Genomic DNA, 18,928 nt, shown 5'->3' with positions numbered 1-18,928 from the left:
GAATTGCAGGAGTAGAAAAGGAAGATTTTGAGAAATGACTGTTTTGTGCCCTTCTGTTGTCTACAAGGCAGAGGCAAAATACATAGAGGATATATCAATGAGTTTTACGTTGCATACCCAAATCCAAGCAAGACATTTCAATTGCAAATTCATATAATTAAATATACACATATTTGTTTTATTGCATGTGTTATACTGCCATCTGCTGTACGCATCTAGCACTTGAAGTTTACCAAGGATGTATTAAATTGGCAAATAAAGATTCATCTGAGGATGATGGAAAAGCACAGCAAGATTTTTTTTCTTCTGTGGCTGTTGTAATGTTTGAGGTGCAGAGTGTTACTTAACTTTTAAATATTTTAGTATACACAATAAATGTATGCATAGTTCTAAATGTAGAGTTTGACTCAGACCTAACTTATTGTATACAGTGTTTGATTGGAACTCCTATATGGGGAATCAAGATCTTCCTATGAGTTGTGCATGTGGACGTAGAAATGTCTCTCTAGTCACTTCAGAACATCTATAATGTCCATTTTGACCTCACCTGTGATCTTAAATATGTAGTCACTGGTTGTTTAGTAAATCTATAAAATAGAGGCATAACCACTGAGTCATTGGTACTTGAAGGATGAAAGTAAGAACGAGGAACCTCAGAAACTAATTCAGTCAACAGATCCAATGTGTTTGTTACTTCTAGGAAACTAATAAAGACTGTTAGAATGCTGACCATCAGACCTTTGAGCAGGAGAATGTCACGAAGTAGGAAGAAAAGAAGGCTATTGTATTCATAGACAGCAGGATTAAAAATCTCGTATGATTTGTTGCCAACTTTGTGCCAGAATGAGGAACCTCGTGATTTGGTATGAAGGGACAGGAGAGGGAGGAGGGAGATCCAATGCTGCAACCCATATTGAGGCCAAAAAGATAAAAGTGAGAATCCTGTTTGGAAATACCAGATGCCAGGAGTTAACTTGAAAGGCGAGACTTTGGGATATAATCTCTGGTTTAATTGCATGAGCCATGTGTAAACTTGATTGAGCAACAAAAGATAGGGGAGGAGCACAACAAGCTGAAGGAGTTTCATTTCATGTGGCACTGAGATTGTGCAGGATGGAAATGTATTAATAGATCAGATCCCATCTGAACTGGGATATATCAAAGCCATAACAAAATAAATAGTTAGGGTGGTCACACAGACTTTAAACTGGTAAATGAGACTGGGTACTTAGGTGAAAGGGATGATGGGGCAGGGGTAAAGATGGCATTTGTAATGGTTTTAGAACAAATGAAGGAATGGAGAATGAAAAACAACAAAAATATTGTCTTTTAGGCACTACAGTTTACAATTACTAAGACTCTTAGCCCTTGGCAGCTTATATTGGGTTCTTGGAAGGTCGGGAGAATGGTAGAGGACAAGAATTGCCCTTCAAGATGTCTCTGGTAAAAGAGAATAAAATGAGAAGCAGCAGTGGAGAGAGTTCTCTCTCTTGATTATAACATTAGGTTTGGTAGTTAATTGTCTTTTTCAGCATCAGATAGCTTCAGGAATTTGTGCAGTTTTTTGTGAGGTAGCATAAATTAGACACTTACATACCAAAAGTAAGGTGGTTTCGATGAGAAGTTTAGCTTTCACATAGATTAGTTTAAGAACCCTGGCTCATGTGTAAAATTCTGGAGTGGGCGTTGCATTGTTTTCTGCAGCACGTGTCTGAAAACCAACAAAAGTAGTTCATATTAGATGTTATATTGAATAATGTGAATTAACATAACAGTGCATGACCATTTATCTGATAGCCATCATAATATGATTAAGATCGAGCTATTGCTTAAAAAGGAGATACGGCAATTATAATTCTAGATATGGATAAGATTGACGTTTGTGATGAATGGCTGGCTGGTCAGGGTAAATTAGCCAAGTTTTTCCTACAATCAGAATCTCAGAAGGGCAGTGGGAGGAGTTTGGGCATTAGTATCTACAGAGCCAGCACAATTCCCCATGGGACAAGAATCATTTGCCAAAAAAAATGTAAGGAACAGCATAAAACTAAACTGAAAAGCATAAAGTTTGTGGACATAAGGATCTGGCTGTGCTGGTTCATGAAATGCAGGAAGTAAACAAGTAGTTACTGCAAGCAATTTGGAAGGTAAAGAATATGGTGATTTTTATTGCAAAAGAGTTGGAGACATAAGTGAGGGGTTATAGTAAACAAGTAAGGAAGTTGTGCTAAAATTGAGAGACCTCATTTGTGGTACTGAGTACCATGGAGTTCTTAACTGAGAAAAGAATATTAGCCTCACATTCATTGCATTGTAAATTCACGAGTCATCTTTGAGATGAGTAGCTTGTCCTGTGAAGAGTAATTGAGGAAGCTTGGCCTACACTCTAGAAATCCAGAAGAGAGCAGTCTTGGAAACCTATGAGATCCTTCATGGCATAAACAAAGCTAATACCAGTTCCACTCTGGATAGTCTGAAACTAGGGGATGAGGAGTCAGCTGATTAGAACTAAAGAAGAGAAATTTTTTAGTGGGAGGATTAGTTCTTTGGAATTCTCTACTTTAAGGCAATGGAGATGCTCAGTAACTCTGTTTGTTAAAGGTACATATGGAGTGAAACTTAAGTCGAGCTAGATGATAATTGGGCAGGAAAGTAGATCAGGTGTAGAATAAGCTGTGACCTTGGATAGTGAAGCAAGTTTGAAGGCTGTGATTGCTTACTCCTGCTTCTATTTCATATGTTCTTAAAAATTAGAGCCAACTCTTTCTGGAATGTATTCCTTCCCAACGAGAGATGTTCAAATCTCTTCCTCAAACTGCAATTTATGCCAGGCCCAATGTCAATTTTTGGATTTTGGCAACATTTCATATGTTAGAATGATATTAGTGGGGATAGTGCAACCCAGTACAGTGAAACTCAGGTAATCCACTATCCTGTTTGTTCAGAAATCCTGATGAACCGGCATCTGGTTCCCACGCTGCTTCTTACACATGGGGGCCCTGCTTCTGCATTTCCTGTAAACTCACCGGGCCTAGGCCGCTGTGCCTCCTGTAAACTCACCGGGCCCAGGCCCCTGTGCTTCCTGTAAACTCACCGGGCCCAGGCCCCTGTGCTTCCTGTAAACTCACCGGGCCCAGGCCCCTGTGCTTCCTGTAAACTCACCGGGCCCAGGCCCCTGTGCTTCCTGTAAACTCACCGGGCCCAGGCCCCTGTGCTTCCTGTAAACTCACCGGGCCCAGGCCCCTGTGCTTCCTGTAAACTCACCGGGCCCAGGCCCCTGTGCTTCCTGTAAACTCACCGGGCCCAGGCCCCTGTGCTTCCTGTAAACTCACCGGGCCCAGGCCCCTGTGCTTCCTGTAAACTCACCGGGCCCAGGCCCCTGTGCTTCCTGTAAACTCACCGGGCCCAGGCCCCTGTGCTTCCTGTAAACTCACCGGGCCCAGGCCCCTGTGCTTCCTGTAAACTCACCGGGCCCAGGCCCCTGTGCTTCCTGTAAACTCACCGGGCCCAGGCCCCTGTGCTTCCTGTAAACTCACCGGGCCCAGGCCCCTGTGCTTTCAGTAAACTCACCGGGCCCAGGCCCCTGTGCTTCCTGTAAACTCACCGGGCCCAGGCCCCTGTGCTTCCTGTAAACTCACCGGGCCCAGGCTCCTGTGCTTCCTGTAAACTCACCGGGCCCAGGCCGCTGTGCTTCCTGTAAACTCACCGGGCCCAGGCCGCTGTGCTTCCTGTAAACTCACCGGGCCCAGGCCCCTGTGCTTCCTGTAAACTCACCGGGCCCAGGCCCCTGTGCTTCCTGTAAACTCACCGGGCCCAGGCCCCTGTGCTTCCTGTAAACTCACCGGGCCCAGGCCGCTGTGCTTCCTGTAAACTCACCGGGCCCAGGCCGCTGTGCTTCCTGTAAACTCACCGGGCCCAGGCCGCTGTGCTTCCTGTAAACTCACCGGGCCCAGGCCGCTGTGCTTCCTGTAAACTCACCGGGCCCAGGCCGCTGTGCTTCCTGTAAACTCACCGGGCCCAGGCCGCTGTGCTTCCTGTAAACTCACCGGGCCCAGGCCCCTGTGCTTCCTGTAAACTCACCGGGCCCAGGCCCCTGTGCTTCCTGTAAACTCACCGGGCCCAGGCTCCCGGTCTGTCTTGAAATTTACTGGGTTGACTGGAAAATGTATTATAACGCTATACAGTTTAACATCTTAAAAGTAATTTGAGTGTGTTGCAGCATTCATAACTCATTTGATAGTCCAGAAAATCTGCCTATCCAGCACCACCAAAGTCCCATGTGTGCCGATTAACACAGTTTTACTGTATTTCGGGGTATTTGCATTTGAAGAAATGAAGAAGCAAGCTTGCATTTCATACAGTGCACTATCACATCTCACAAACATCGCTGGGAACCTCATAGGCAAGAAATTACCTTTGAATTGCTTGGAAAAAAATAGTTACCTTTTTAAAAGTGCTGTGATACATAGGCAAAGTGGTAGCTGCTTTATGTATAACAGTATCTCCAGAACATTAAAAATATTGCCTAGTTAACCTCTGGTGATTGAGGGAAGAATACTGGCTAAGATTCTGGATGACGTCCTTGCTTTTTGAGTAGTACATTAGAATGTCAAGATTAATCTGAACAGTCAGATATTTTCTTGATTAAATGAGCTAGATCATACTGGATCCACCCCGGGCCTGAGCTTGTCATCTGTAGTCTCTTCTCTCCCACACTCAATCACCTGGTTCAGATGTGGAGGGCTTACATTGCTGGCTGTCCATCACCATTGAGTTGAGCAGTAAGGTCTCAGTCAAGACAAGACCTCAGGTGATCTGATGCAGAGGCTCCTCTAGATCTCCAGATGACAAAGCTGGAAATAGAGGTTTGCCTTTTGTCAAATTTCTCATGCACTTTAAATCTCTTTGACATAGAGACATTTAGAAAGTATTAAAATTATAGTAAATAATTTAAAACCAAGAAATGTTAAAACATAATGGTATAATTTGACATGATTAAGTACAGTTATTAAAAAAAAACTTGCATTTTTGCTTCCTAATTCACAGATCTAGAGTCCCAGTAAAATCAGTGGGATCCAATCCCAAGGCATGGCCTGGCACAGGATTGGAGAGGCAATTTTCCAGCACAATGCTGGGGAATCCTAGCTCTTCTTGCCTGTTCAGATCGACCCTGATTCCTAATCTTCCCCTCACAACTGGAGTCCATGTGGAATCCAGCAACAAAGCGTAGTGACAAATGCAATACCCTTTGTCAGTCAGTCAACTTTGGATCCAATGTTCAGGAGCCCCTGCCTCGGAGTGAATTTTGATGGCTAGATAATTGAAACCTCTGAGTGCAACCCAGCAATATTCAAGCAAGATTCACCAAGAATTTAAATTGATTTGCAGTGGCTCATACCTTTAATTAGAGAATTAAGTGCTTTGAAGAAACAATATATTACACGTGTTAGAATAAATGGGTTTTGTTTAGTTAAATGTTTTTTATTTTTTCTGTATTTTTATCTTGTGTAATTTGTGTGAAGAATTCTCATCAAAATGTGTTGGTAATTGTATAGGGATGACTGTGAGTTCCAGTAAGGATGGCTCAGGAATGATTGTGCGTAATATTATTCACGGCGGATCCATTAGTCGTGATGGCCGAATTGGGGTAGGTGACTGCATCTTAGCAATGAACGGGGAACCAACCACAGACCTCACCAATGCACAGTCTCGTGCATTGCTACGAAGGCATTCTCTGATTGGACCAGATATAATGTAAGTAACAATAGCATGATTACTTGGGCATAAAGTAATAAGGGCTGTAGTGGGGATAGATATGATAAAGCAAAATGTTATATTAGTTAATTACCTCTGGGGGAGAGAGATATTAGGGCCAGATACTTTTGTTAAAACCAGTATGTGCGCTGTTTAATTGCACAGAAAGTGAGTTATAGTGTACACAATTTAAATATATGAAAGTAAAATAAAATGCACAGTTTGTTCTTAATCTTCCCCCTTTTCCCTGTGTTATCACCATACTCTTTCTCACTCTCACTTTGAGCTTCTCCAAGACATTTAAGTCTTTCAAAATAGCAGTTACGGATTTAAGAAGTTTTACTGTTTCGTTAGTTCTGAATACAGCATAAAAATGGCAATTAAAATCCCTTTTTTTGAGACCATTTGTAAAGCAAAATAAATGTGTAAGCTGATGTACAACAGGGTCCAAATTCAGGAATAGATTTGCTGTAGAGGTAGAAGTATGTAAAGTCTTGATTAATTTGGACTTGCAGAAATGTAATTCTCATAAATTTGCCCCTACTTTAATCTTTTTATATATAGTTTGAACTGAAGATACTTATCTAATTCTTGACGAATGCTGATGCAAAATGTTTTAATGAACATTTTTTTCAATGTGAAAAAAAGTTAATTGTAATACCTTTTGAAGGACTGAATTTTTCTGTGATATAGAGATCAGTTTCTGCTAATTTCAATATAATGGATATGGCCATCTTTTCAGTGTTTTAAATATAAATTCATGTCAAAACCAATTTTAAGGAAGACATTTGAGAAAAGTAAATTCCAAACAATACTTTCTAATTTAAAAAAAGTTCTGAAAGTTAGCTGGATTTTCTTCAGAATATTGGCTTTTGGCACACTTTATATCAATATATAAAAATGTGAAAATAAATGCTCCAAGCACATATTATTCAACAAGACACAGCTTAAATTCAAACAATGTTTACAAAGTTACCACTCAACGAATAATCTCATCAAGACTCTTGCGACTAAGTTACTTGGAGTTATTCAAATCCAGTGGTCCACTGAAATTTTATTTCAAAGAAACTTTGATATAGGTAGTAAATCTGAAATGTTGAACCACAACAGATTTTGCTTCAATCATTAGCACAGTTATATCTTGTGTTTGTTCCTTTTTGTGATTTTTGCCAGGTCCTTTGATCCATTCCAAGTTACCTCGAGGCTCTGCTCTGTGGATTTTTTAATTTTTTCCCAAGTAAATGTCTCTATAGCTGATGCCCCATGCTAGAATGATCTACTTGCTTTTGGGTCAGTCTGACTTTTGCAGTACTTTCACATTCTGGAACAAAACACTAAAACATCAACTGTAACAGCTTTTGTTTAATACTAAGAGCCCTGATCCAAGGATAATTTTGCAAAATAGTTGTGCCTTTATAGCCATGTTCAACAACTATTTTACTTCGACAAAGAAGAAGCAACTTTAGACTTGATCAAAGCAACTTTTATGAGCTGGAGCTATAAGCATTGAAAAAGTGAATGTCCGAAATTCCTCCTGTTCAGTTAGAATGTTCAGAATGCTACTACACAATAAATTTTGATTTTGCATCTTTTCATCGTGGAACTTGTTTGAGTGTTGATTAATAATCCCAGCAGTGCAATAGAAAAACTTTGATTCTTATCTCTTTAACATTTGCCATCAATCTTGTGAATTATGAAAAAGTCAATCCTTATAAGTACACCATAAATTTCACTTTGTTTAAAGAAAACACAGTAATTTAGCCAATGGGCTGGAAATTAATCCACCCCTTTTTAACTTAATGTTGTAGCAATGGACATTCTAAATAATTTACATAATTTCAGTGAATACTTTCTATTTGTTATCACTCTATCTACTGTTGCATTATCTTGAGGTTACAACATACAGGTACATACAAATATATATAAAACATAATTTCAAAATAAGGCTACATCTCACATTTCCAGTAATGAAGAGCTGTAAATATAGGAAGTTAAGTGTACTCATCAATTTTACATATGGCCACTTCAGTCACTGAGGAATATTACAGGGAGAGGTAAAAAAAACTTCTGATTGTTTGAGAAATGTAAGAAAAGAATAATGATTTTTAGTAACTATTTCTTTTAAGGAACCAAGATGGGTAGAAAGAGTTAAAATGCAGATCAGTCTTTTTTGTATTGAATGGTGGAACAGGCTTGTAGGGCTTAATGATCTGCTCCTCTTCCTATGTTTCTAGAATAATGTGAAGGAAGACTTCTTGCAAGTGGGATTTTGCTTGAAAAAGTTGAAGGTCTCTAATCATTTAAATAAAAGACAAAAAATCTCAACTTTATTACTCAGTGAAGTTTTATCTGTAATACATTTTCTGAAAGGGTTGTGAAAGTAGATTTGGTACTAACTCAGAAAGACCGGGATAAATAATTGGAAAGAAATTGTCAGGCTATGGGGAAAAGGTGGATCATGGGACTAGTTGGGTAGTTCTTTTGGAGAGTTGGCATGAACAAGATGAACCAAAGGGGGGCCTCCGTGCTGTTTGATTCTATTAAAGAAATTGATAAAAGCAAACCATTTTTGTTTTGCCGTAGGCTCTAATTCCATTATTTCTAGGAACATATCACTAATCCATTCCCAGGCATTATTTAATATCTGTGCATCTTTCATGAAAATAGTAAAAGGTTTGTGACACTAGTGTAAAAGTTGCTGCGTCATATGCTTTTCACATTCTAGATCTCCCTGTGCATCTGGTGATGATCAATCCTCATTTTATGTGTGAGTATTAGAGTGTTTTAAGAAATTGCTGTGAGCATGTCGATCATGAAAGTCAGTACAGCAATAAATTATATCTTTGTAATAAATCCAGCATGCTTTAATCATTCACTTGAGAGCTTTATCCAGATACATATACTTTCAATCTTACAGATCCATCTAAATTATTCCATATTTATAATGTCATTTGATTTAAATTTGAAAATGCTTCATAGCTCAGATATTTGGCTTGCAACAATTAAGTATCATGGCCCCAGAACTTACACTTGGCTGTAACTTGGCCCATGTATCTTCTGGCATTCTACACAGGTGACCCTTTCTTTTGATTTTTCAACACTGATCAATCAGCTTTTTGATTTGCACCCCGACAATTGAAACCAAATGAGGGTGTGTCCACAACACATAGTGGGAAGGCTGGAAGTTAGTCCGAGGGTCCCTTAATTTGAAAGGAGGGATGGGGGGAAGATGGTGGGTGTTATTCCTGATCTCCCTGTAAAATTCCTCCTCTTCAAGAAACAAATTTATGATGCATCTCTCCCCCGTCCACCTCCCCCCCCCAAAAGTCTGGATTGAAAAATAAATCGAAAGATAAATAATTCTTGTGTTCTGTCCAAGTTGCAGCCGGTGTCATGAAGTATACAAAGGTAAGGTATTATAGAGGCTAGAAATATGAAGCCTCTTATGTCTACTAGCTGCTTTCCACTTACCACATAAAGTTGCAGAAACTCATTTTGTCCCCAGAATGGAGTCCAACCACGTCCCTTCATTCACTTTGTAAACTCAAAGCCTCTTCTCGCACAAAACTTAAAAATCTACCTGATAATGGACTGAAGAGAATGCATGCAACACTGATTTGAGGGCTTAAATATTCACCCTTTAAATATATTTCCTCAGTATGTTGATTAATTTTGGGAGTCAAATAATTAAATACACTGTGTAATGTGTTCCAAGGCAAGTCCAGATTCATTTCCATTGTGACTGTTCAAGAATTTAAATTCAGTTTTTAAAAAAAATAGAAATTTAAAAAAAAACTGATGTTAATAAAAATGACCTTAAAGTTGCTGGATTGTTGTAGAAACCTAAATGCTGTCCAACCAGTCTGAGTAATATGTGACTCTAGTCTCATGTAAACGTGGTTAACTTAATGTAGCTGTCATGAGTCACCAGATGAACCATTCAGTTGTCCACGTTCTCAGTTCAGCTGGAGTTGGAAAATATGATGGCCCAACCAGTTCTGTCAAATCTTGAGAATTCATTGCATGACAAGTTGCTCGAGGGGTAGATGGTAAAAGGGTCTCAGAGACCATAACTATCCAGGATATTCAGGGATTGTGCAAAATGTGATTCACACATAAAAATATCAAAACTCTATTGCATTTTGTTCAAAAAGAAACATGGCACAAATAAATTTTTAGATGAGACTACCTAAACTGAATGCTCAGTAAAGATGGTTTCCTTCCCCTCCCCAACTCCCTCCCTTTATTCCATGCTTCACCTTCCCCTCCTATCAGATTCTATCATCTTCAGCCCTTTGTCATTTCCACCGATCACCTCCCAGCTTCTGACATTATTCCCGCTCTTCCCCCATCTGCCTATCACCCCCCTCACCTGGATCCACACATCATCTGCCAGTTCATGCTCCACCCTTTCCCTCCACCTTTTTATACTATTTCCCCTCTTTCTTTCAGTCCAGATGAAGAGTCTCAACCCAAAACGTCGACTGTCCATTTCCCTCCATTGACGCTGCTTGACCCACTGAGTTCCTCCAGTACTTTGTGTGTTGCTCCAGATTACAGCACCTGCAGTCCCTTGTGTCTTCAGTGAAGATGGTGCTTGTTGATCCTGATTTATTTGTAAAATTGGACATATTGCCCAGAAATGTAACATAAAAGCAAAAGATCTCCATAATTCTTCATAAAGCACCATTATTTCTTTGGTTCCTGAGTAACTACTTGCAATCATCATGCCTCATATTCTTTTACAACCTAGAAGGTCACCATTCGGCTCGTCAAGTCCATGCTGGCAATCCCATCAATATCATTCCCTGGATTTATTTCCCTGTAATCTATTCCCTTGCAGATGCCCATCAGCTCCACCCTAACACTAGGGGTATTTACAGTGGCCAATTAACTGGTCAACTGGTATGTCTTTGGAATGTGGGAGGAAACGGGAGTACCCAGGGGTGCCCATGTGGTCACAGGGAGGAAGTGCACATTCCACGCACCAAATCAGTCATGATTGAACTGGGATTACTGAAGCCATGAGCAGCAGCATTACCTCCTATGCCAGTGGACACGTGAAATTTATTATAGGTTATAAACAGGTTGTTGAAAAAGGCAGATGGACAGTAGAAGGTATTTAATGCCGAGAAATATGAGGATGAATGAAAAAAGGCAATATAGAGTAAATGATTCTGTTCTGAAAGGGGTGCAGGAGCAGAGAGACCTGGGATGTGTGTGCACAAATCATTGAAAGTTGCAAGGCAGGCTGAGAAATTTGTTAATAGGGGATAAAAGCAAGGAAGTTATGCTGAATATTTGTAAAATGCTGATCCAGCTTCAATAGTCAACAGTATATTGTGTTCATTTCTAGTCACTGTATTCTAATGACATGAAGGCATTAGAAACGGTTCAGAAAAGATTTATGAAGGTAATTCCTGGAATGAAGGACAACAGTTGCAACATTAGAGAGGTTGGTGCTGTTTTCTTGAGAGAATATTAAAGAGTGATATGATAGAAATAAAATGATGAGGGTTCTGGACAAAGTTGGCTGTGGGAGGCTGATGCCTTTGATGGCGAGGTCATGACCTAGTAAATAGAATAAAGAGTGACCTGAAGCAATTCGTTTTTCTTAACCCATCGTGGGGCTGGAGTCTGGAACACATTGCCTGCTAATGTGGAAGCATGAGGTTTTATTGTGGCCTTCAAGAAGAGAAATTGGTTAAAAAGTTATGGCAAAGAAAAATTTTGCAAGGCTGCAGGGAAAGGGTGAGTTAGTAGAACTATGGACTTCCCTGCTAAAGATACAGTGTGGAATTTACTATATACTTTGATTTCAGACCATTGATGTACAGAGGGATCTTGGGATGCAAATCCATAGATCCCCAGAAGTGGCAATGCAAGTAGATAGAATGGTAAAGAAAGCTTTATCAGTCTGTGCATTTAGTATAGAAGTTGGGAAATCATGTTGCAATTGTATAAAACTTTAGTTAGACAACATTTGGAGCAGTGTGTGCAGTTCTGGTTGCTGCATTACGGAAAGGATGAACATGCATAGAACAGCACAGGAACGGGCCCTTCTGCCCACAATGTCTGCGCTGAAGGCTATGCCAAATTAAACTAAATCTTCTGCCTGCACATGATCCATATCTCTCCATTCCCTGCATGTTCATGTGTCTATCTGGAAGCCTCTTAAACATCACTATCTGCCTCCACCACTACCCTGGCAGCCGGTCCTAGGCACCTACCACCCTCTGTGTAAAGAAAAATGTGCCATGCACATCTGCTTTGAACTTTCCCCTTCTCATCTTAAATGCATGTCCTCTAGTACTTAACATTTCTATCCTGGGAAAAAGATTCTGACTGTCTACCCAATCTATGCCTCTCACTTTATAAACTATCAGATCTCCCCTTAGCCTCTGAGGCTCCAGAGAAAAAAAAACTTAAATCTATCCAACCTCTCCTTATAGCCCATACCCTCTAATCCAGGCAGCATCCTGGTAAACCTCTTCTGCACCCTTTCCAAAATCTCCACCTCCTTCCTGTAATAAGGTGACCAGAAATGCACATGATACTCCAAGTCTGGCCTAACCAAAGTTTTATATATACAGTGGCGTGCAAAAGTTTGAGCACCCCTGGTCAAAATTTCTGTTACTGTGAATAGTTAAGTGAGTAGAAGATGAACTGACCTCCAAAAGTCATCAAGTTAAAGATGAAGCATTCTTTTCAACATTTTACGCAAGATTAGTGTATTATTTTTGTTTTGTACAATTTTAGAGTGAAAAAAGGAAAGGAGCACAATGCAAAAGTTTGGGCACCCCAAGAGATTTGATCTCTCAGGTAACTTTTACCAAGGTTTCAGACCTTCATGAGCTTGTTAGGGCTATGGCTTGTTCACAATCATCGTTAGGAAAGGCCAAGTGATGCAAATTTCAAGGCTTTATTAAATACCCTGACTCCTCAAACCTTGTCCCAACAATCAGCAGCCATGGGCTCCTCTAAGCAGCTGCGTAGCACTCTGAAAATTAAAATAAATGATGCCCACAAAGCAGGAGAAGGCTATAAGAAGATAGCAAAGCGTTTTCAGGTAGCCCTTTCGTCAGTTCGTAATGTAATTAAGAAATGGCAGTTAACAGGAAAGGTGGAGGTCAAGTTGAGGTCTGGAAGACCAAGAAAACTTTCTGAGAGAACTGCTCGTAGGATTGCTAGAAAGGCAAATTAAAACCCCCGTTTGACTGCAAAAGACCTTCAGGAAGATTTAGCAGACTCAGGTGGTGGACTGTTCTACAGTGCAGTGACACCTGCACAAGTATGACCTTCATGGAAGTCATCAGAAGAAGACCTTCATGGAAGACTCATCAGAAGAAAACCTTCCCTGCATCCTCACCACAAAATTCAGCATCAGAAGTTTGCAAAGGAACATTTAAACAAGCCTGATGCATTTTGGAAACAAGTCCTGTGGACTGATGAAGTTAAAATAGAACTTTTTGGCTGCAATGGGCAAAGGTATGTTTGGAGAAAAAAGGGTGCAGAATTTCATGAAAAGAACACCTCTCCAACTGTTAAGCACGGGGGTGGATCGATCATGCTTTGGGCTTGTGTTGCAGCCAGTGGCATGGGGAACATTTCACTGGTAGAGGCAAGAATGAATTCAATTAAATACCAGCAAATTCTGGAACCAAACATCACACAGTCTATAAAAAAAACTGAGGATGAAAAGAGGATGGCTTCTACAACAGGAAAACAATTGTAAACACACTTCAAAATTCACAATGGACTACCTCAAGAGGCACAAGCTGAAGGTTTTGCCATGGCCCTCACAGTCCCCCCAACCTAAACATCATCGAAAATCTGTGGATAGACCTCAAAAGAGCAGTGCATGCAAAACGCCCCAAAATCTCACAGAATTAGAAGCCTTTTGCAAGGAAGAATGGGCGAAGATCCCCCAAACAAGAATTGAAAGACTCTTAGCTGGCTGTAGAAAATGTTTACAAGCTGTGATACTTGCCAAAGGGGGTGTTACTAAGTACTGACCATGCAGGGTGCCCAAACTTTTGCCTCGGGCCCTTTTCCTTCTTTGTTATTTTGAAACTGTAAAAGATGGAAATAAAAAAGTAATCTTGCTTAAAATATTAAAGAAATGTGTCATCTTTAACTTCATGCCGTTTGGAAATCAGGTCATCTTTTAACTTCCTTAGCTATTCACAGTAACAGAAATTTTGACCAGGGGTGCCCAAACTTTAGCATGCCACTGTGTATGTATATGTATGTGTATCATGACTTACTCTTATAGTCAGTGCCCTGTCCAATGAAGGCAAGCATGCCATATGCCTTGTGAAGGCTTTGGAGAGGGTGCAAAAGAGATTTGCTAGGATATTGCCTGGATTAGAGTATTAGCTATTAGGAGAGGTTGGATAAATGTAGGCTGTTTTCTCTGGAGTGTTGGAGGTTGAGGGATAATCTGACAAAACTTTATAAAATTATGAGAAGCATAGATAGGTAGTTAGTCAGAATCTTTTTTCCAGGGTGGAAATATTAAATTGGTATTGGTTTATTATTGTCACTTGTACTGAGGTACAGTGAAAAACTTGAAATACCTTGAGGTACAGTGAAATACTGGTGGAGATAGATTTAAAGTGAGGGGGGAAAGAGTAAAAGATTTGCAAGGCAGGTTTTGTTTTTGCACAGTGGTAGGTGCTTGGAATGCAGTGCCGGGGAGATGTTGGAAGCAGATACAATAGCAGTATTTAAGAGGCATTTAGACAGGGACATAAACAGGTAGGGGATGGAGGGATATAGACTATGTGCAGACAAATGAGATTAGTTTAAATTGGCATCATGGTTGGCACAGATATGGTGGACTGAAGGGCCTGTTCCTGTGCTGTACAGTTCTGAGGTCAGAGATTTGATCAGGACCCTGGTGGTGGATCAGTAGATTAAGGCCTTTAAGAAAGGGTGGGAGTCCAGAACTGAAGATCATTGGGAGTCTGCAGCATTGTAAGTTGAAGGTTGAATGGTTGAGAGGAATGTAGGTAGAATTTTTTAAAAAAGGGAAAGGGGTGCCTTGTGTTCCCAGCTGCGGTTTTGAATCTGATCCAGGGGGTTTCCTTTAAGTAGCACTAGTGTTGATCTAGCATGTTCTGGGAATAACCAACAGTGGTGGCTCCTTGGAACATTGTGACCTAATTTCTCAGGCAAAGGGTGATTTTTGACTGGAAGTGCCAGAGTTAACTCAGAAATGGTTGCAACTGCTGGGGCTTACTAAATCTCCAGTCGGAAGTTCAGTGCATTTATCTTTCCTTCTAAAGTGAAGGGCAAGCATGCTTATTAGTTGTGAAATCTAGTTTTTAAATATTGCATTTACATAGTTTTCTCTATATTTGCAAATGTATATCACCAAGAAAAAGTTTTTTAATCTTGAAAGGCTATAATGATTGAAGTGTATCTGGATAAATTTCAAATTTTGTTTTGTATTCTTGAAACTAACCATGCTTTCATCATTACTAATTTAACATGGTTGCAATCATGAGGTTTAAGTGGTTCCACTTTCTCTTCCTACATTTGTACCTAGACTGCTTTGAAAACAGTGAATAGAAATATATTTTAAAAATTAATTCTAATGTTTTGTTTTAAGCTGAATATGATGGAGAAAATGTACCTAGGTGACATGACCCATGTGTGGATGGGAAAATTTACCCGATAGCAGATCAAACATTTTATTGACCTGGATTTTGTGGGGTAAAGCTGGCAGTTGTGTGTGGAAGGCTCAGCATTTTTACCGCTTAAGTGCAGGCAAGTTTACAAGACCTGCAATCTTGGACTTCCAGTGAGATGCCTGCCAGTGCTTTATCCACTGAACTGGAGCCCACCGCTATTGTTTTGATCTTTTGAAAGGACAGGTTCAGGCAGTTGAGTTGTGGCTATTGTTAGTTAATTTTGTATTTTTCTGAAATATCCTGCATAAAAGATTATGAAAGGGATTACAATATAAAAAGAATATTTGTGTTTTTGTTACCTAACTTCAATAAAAGGTTTATGCTTATAATTTGAGCAAATTCCTTATGGGTACAAACAAAAACATGGCATAGATAATGGCTATGAGAGTTTACCATCTTGCCTTTGTGATTAAAAATGATCTGTTTAAAATATGGTATGGTTATATTCGCTTTTACTGTCTTCATAAGCCATGCTGTTGCTGTTAAAACTGTACTCAAAAACTAAATGGTACCTAAGCTGCAATTTTTTAATTTGTAAATTCAAAATGTCTTCAAACCATTTTAACTCGATGAATGAACTGTTTTATACAAGCATCAACTGAACATCTGAAATAGTTTTGGGTTCTAAAAAAGATTTGAAAATTATGATTCAAAGAGCACTTAGCTGTCTGTCCTTACAACACTTGATGCTTGTATGAAACTAGAGCAGTAAAACGTGGGATTCCTTAATGATTTTTAAAAAATTTTTTAACATTTTGTTGATCTCATTTGTTGTAGTGTCACATATGTGCCTGCAGAAAATCTGGTCAAATATAAGACCATGATGAGTCAACAGCTTGAAGAAGTTGCTGCAATTGATGGTTTATCACTTCCACCTGTCAGGTAATACCTAGTTCATTATCAGCTTTTAGACAAAGATTTTGTTAAACTTATGTAAATTTATATTTTTTTCACAGTTCTCTAGTGATAAGTCAGTATAGACATCCTTTAATATTTGTTTTACAGTATGGGACATCATGAATAATTGTAGTTTGCCACCCAGAAAGAGTTATATTCTTACCATTACAGGTGTTAATTCTGAATGTAATAAATTTTCACAGGAAACTTCATTGATTATTAGTACAAGCTTGTTTCAGTTTGCAGTTCAGAAATATGCAGTTATTCTTGTCCCTTGTCAATTTGTATAATCCATCAGGCTATAAATGGACAGGTTTGCTATTATGTCAAGCAAATACAAAAATACTGCATCTTATAGGTTTTCCTTCATTTGCACCCCATCAATTATGGTAGCTTGGGTATCCCTAGCACCTGATGCTCCTAACATTTAGCATGTTGGTGGTTGGAGGTTGAACTTCAAATGCTCAAGTTTCTAAACACAACCCATACCCTTGGATAACTGTCTCTGGAGCACAGGGGCAACACGTCTTTGAAATTCTTTATCTTGTCCTTGTACTGCCAATCTTCGTAAATAACATCCAGGCTTGCTTTTGAATCCTTCTCAGCCATCTGAGGTGACAGCCCCAGTCTTAATGTTCTGTTTGCTACAGATCTGTTGCTCAAAAACCTTCCAGAGGAATATAGCACTAATGACGGTAAAATTTCAGCAATATGGTCTTAACAGAAATAAATTGGACACTCCTAGTTTAGAAATCTAATCTTGCAGTAAATTGTTAATTTCTGGAACTATTTTTCTGCTTCTCACTAAATCCATCTATGTTACAACTTGGTAAATATGGAAAATACTTCATTAAGAGATGACTAATACTAGTAACTACTTTGAAAACCATTATCAGCTCAGTAGCATAATTGTTATTGCTGCCTTCTGAATGCTTCACTGTTCTGTATGGTTAGAACATTTCAGCTATGTTGAAGAGGATTTTTCCCACAATTGGCCAATTAAGTTGTGGCTGGCTCCAAACATGTCTTGAATTGTATACCTCGGAGTATGTTCACATTACAGATGTCTTCTTGTCATCACATTTACCCTTCTGAAAATTACAGAATGTTGTAGCCAAATTATAAGCTTGATGTATTTTAGATGGAATAGATGGGAGGCTCCATGAACTGGTCAATGCAAAATGCATGAAACCTGAAGAGTAATGAGGAAGATAATTTTGCTCTTTAAATCATGACAGGAAAAGAACAGGTTCAGAATTCAATTTTAATGTTTCTAAGAAGTTTAATATAACCCTTGAAATGTTGCAGATTTTGAGATAGCTTTTTTTTGTTTTATCTTGCTAATGGTTTTACTATTCTGTAACTGTGACAGATCCTTCAGAATGACATTTTTAAACTTCATTTTCTTGCTTTTGTTTCATGTCACTTCTGTATAAAGTTTCCAATTGTGCATTCTGACACTCAAATTTCATCCTTGTGTTACTCATGGGCTGAGCTGTCATTGTTCAGTCATGCCACCTGAGTGGTCAAGACTGAATGTTTGAAATCATAAGTGGTCCAAATTCCACTAATTACACTCGCTATGATATGGATGAGTTTCTTCAGAAATTGCTAACTGAACAGTCTCCATTTTCTATGCAAAGCTCATTCATAGAACCATAGAAGCATACAACTCAGAAATGGGCCCTTTTATTCCACCTCATGCATGCTGACCGTGATGCCTTTCTATGGTGATTCCAATAGGCCCCTATCCTTCTACGTCTTTCTTTTGCATGTACCGATCCAAATGCCTTATAAACATTACCGTTGTATCTGCTGTAATTCTATTGTATTGGAAAAAAGATTTGACTGGTACTTTGTCGCTGCTTCCAAATTGTTTAATAAAAATTCAATGTTTCTGTTTTAGTGCTGACCTGCCTGAGAGAGAGGAAGGTGAAGGAGAAGAGAGCGAGTTACAGAATTCATCTTACAATAACTGGAAGCAAGCTCGGCGGTACGTAAATTTATTGTTCATCCAGCATTATATTTATAGCTCTGATGTTAGGAATAAAGAGTGTCTTCACTGTTGGCTCACTTGCACAGGGACAGATGCAGCTCAAGGCAAAAGGTTGCGCCACCTCCTCGCTCTCCCACCAACATTGGAAATAAAGGACTGCAGTGGGTATGAGCAATGGTGTGAGGCAGTATCTTCCCAATACATACGTCAATCCAGATGGGATGCTTCTGAAGTTGTTGAGCTTGGCTTTGGCAGAAGCTGTAATGAGGATTTTTTCAGTCCTCCTTTGATGTGGAAGACAGAAGGTTGGAGTGTTACAGATGCTTGCCTCTATAAAAAAAAAGGGGGAGAGGGGAAAAGCTGATAACTTTAGGTAAACCTTCTAATGTCAGTTGTAGGAGACAACTAGCGATCATTGCCAAAGATAAAATTAATCCTTATTTGGAAACTGCTTCTGTAAAATTGTCTTCAATATGAAAAGACAAATAACTTCCTTCTGAGCTATAGAACTTTTATACTTTAACAAACACCTCAGGAACATTCACATTTACAACGTCAATCAATACCTTCATCCATGACTTCA

The 18,928-nt window shown here is 39.4% G+C and overlaps 1 protein-coding gene across 10 annotated transcripts in view; it reads left to right on the top strand.

The window, feature by feature from the left end:
* Positions 1-18,928, top strand: part of LOC127572484 (multiple PDZ domain protein) — a 295,812-nt gene that overhangs the window by 208,683 nt on the left and 68,201 nt on the right. For 9 of the 10 annotated variants that reach the window (XM_052019821.1, XM_052019820.1, XM_052019825.1 and 6 more), the window contains 4 exons: positions 5,556-5,754; positions 8,480-8,521; positions 16,230-16,334; positions 18,256-18,342. In XM_052019821.1, the coding sequence (XP_051875781.1) occupies positions 5,556-5,754; positions 8,480-8,521; positions 16,230-16,334; positions 18,256-18,342 (433 nt within the window). The remainder of the gene's footprint in view (positions 1-5,555; positions 5,755-8,479; positions 8,522-16,229; positions 16,335-18,255; positions 18,343-18,928) is intronic. The other variant, XM_052019823.1, reaches the window with a different exon arrangement.

This window comes from Pristis pectinata, chromosome 7, assembly GCF_009764475.1.
Source record: "Pristis pectinata isolate sPriPec2 chromosome 7, sPriPec2.1.pri, whole genome shotgun sequence".
Lineage (NCBI taxonomy): Eukaryota > Metazoa > Chordata > Chondrichthyes > Rhinopristiformes > Pristidae > Pristis > Pristis pectinata.
The sequence above is the reverse complement of the archived record's forward strand: the minus strand, read 5'-3'. Positions and strand labels throughout refer to the sequence as shown.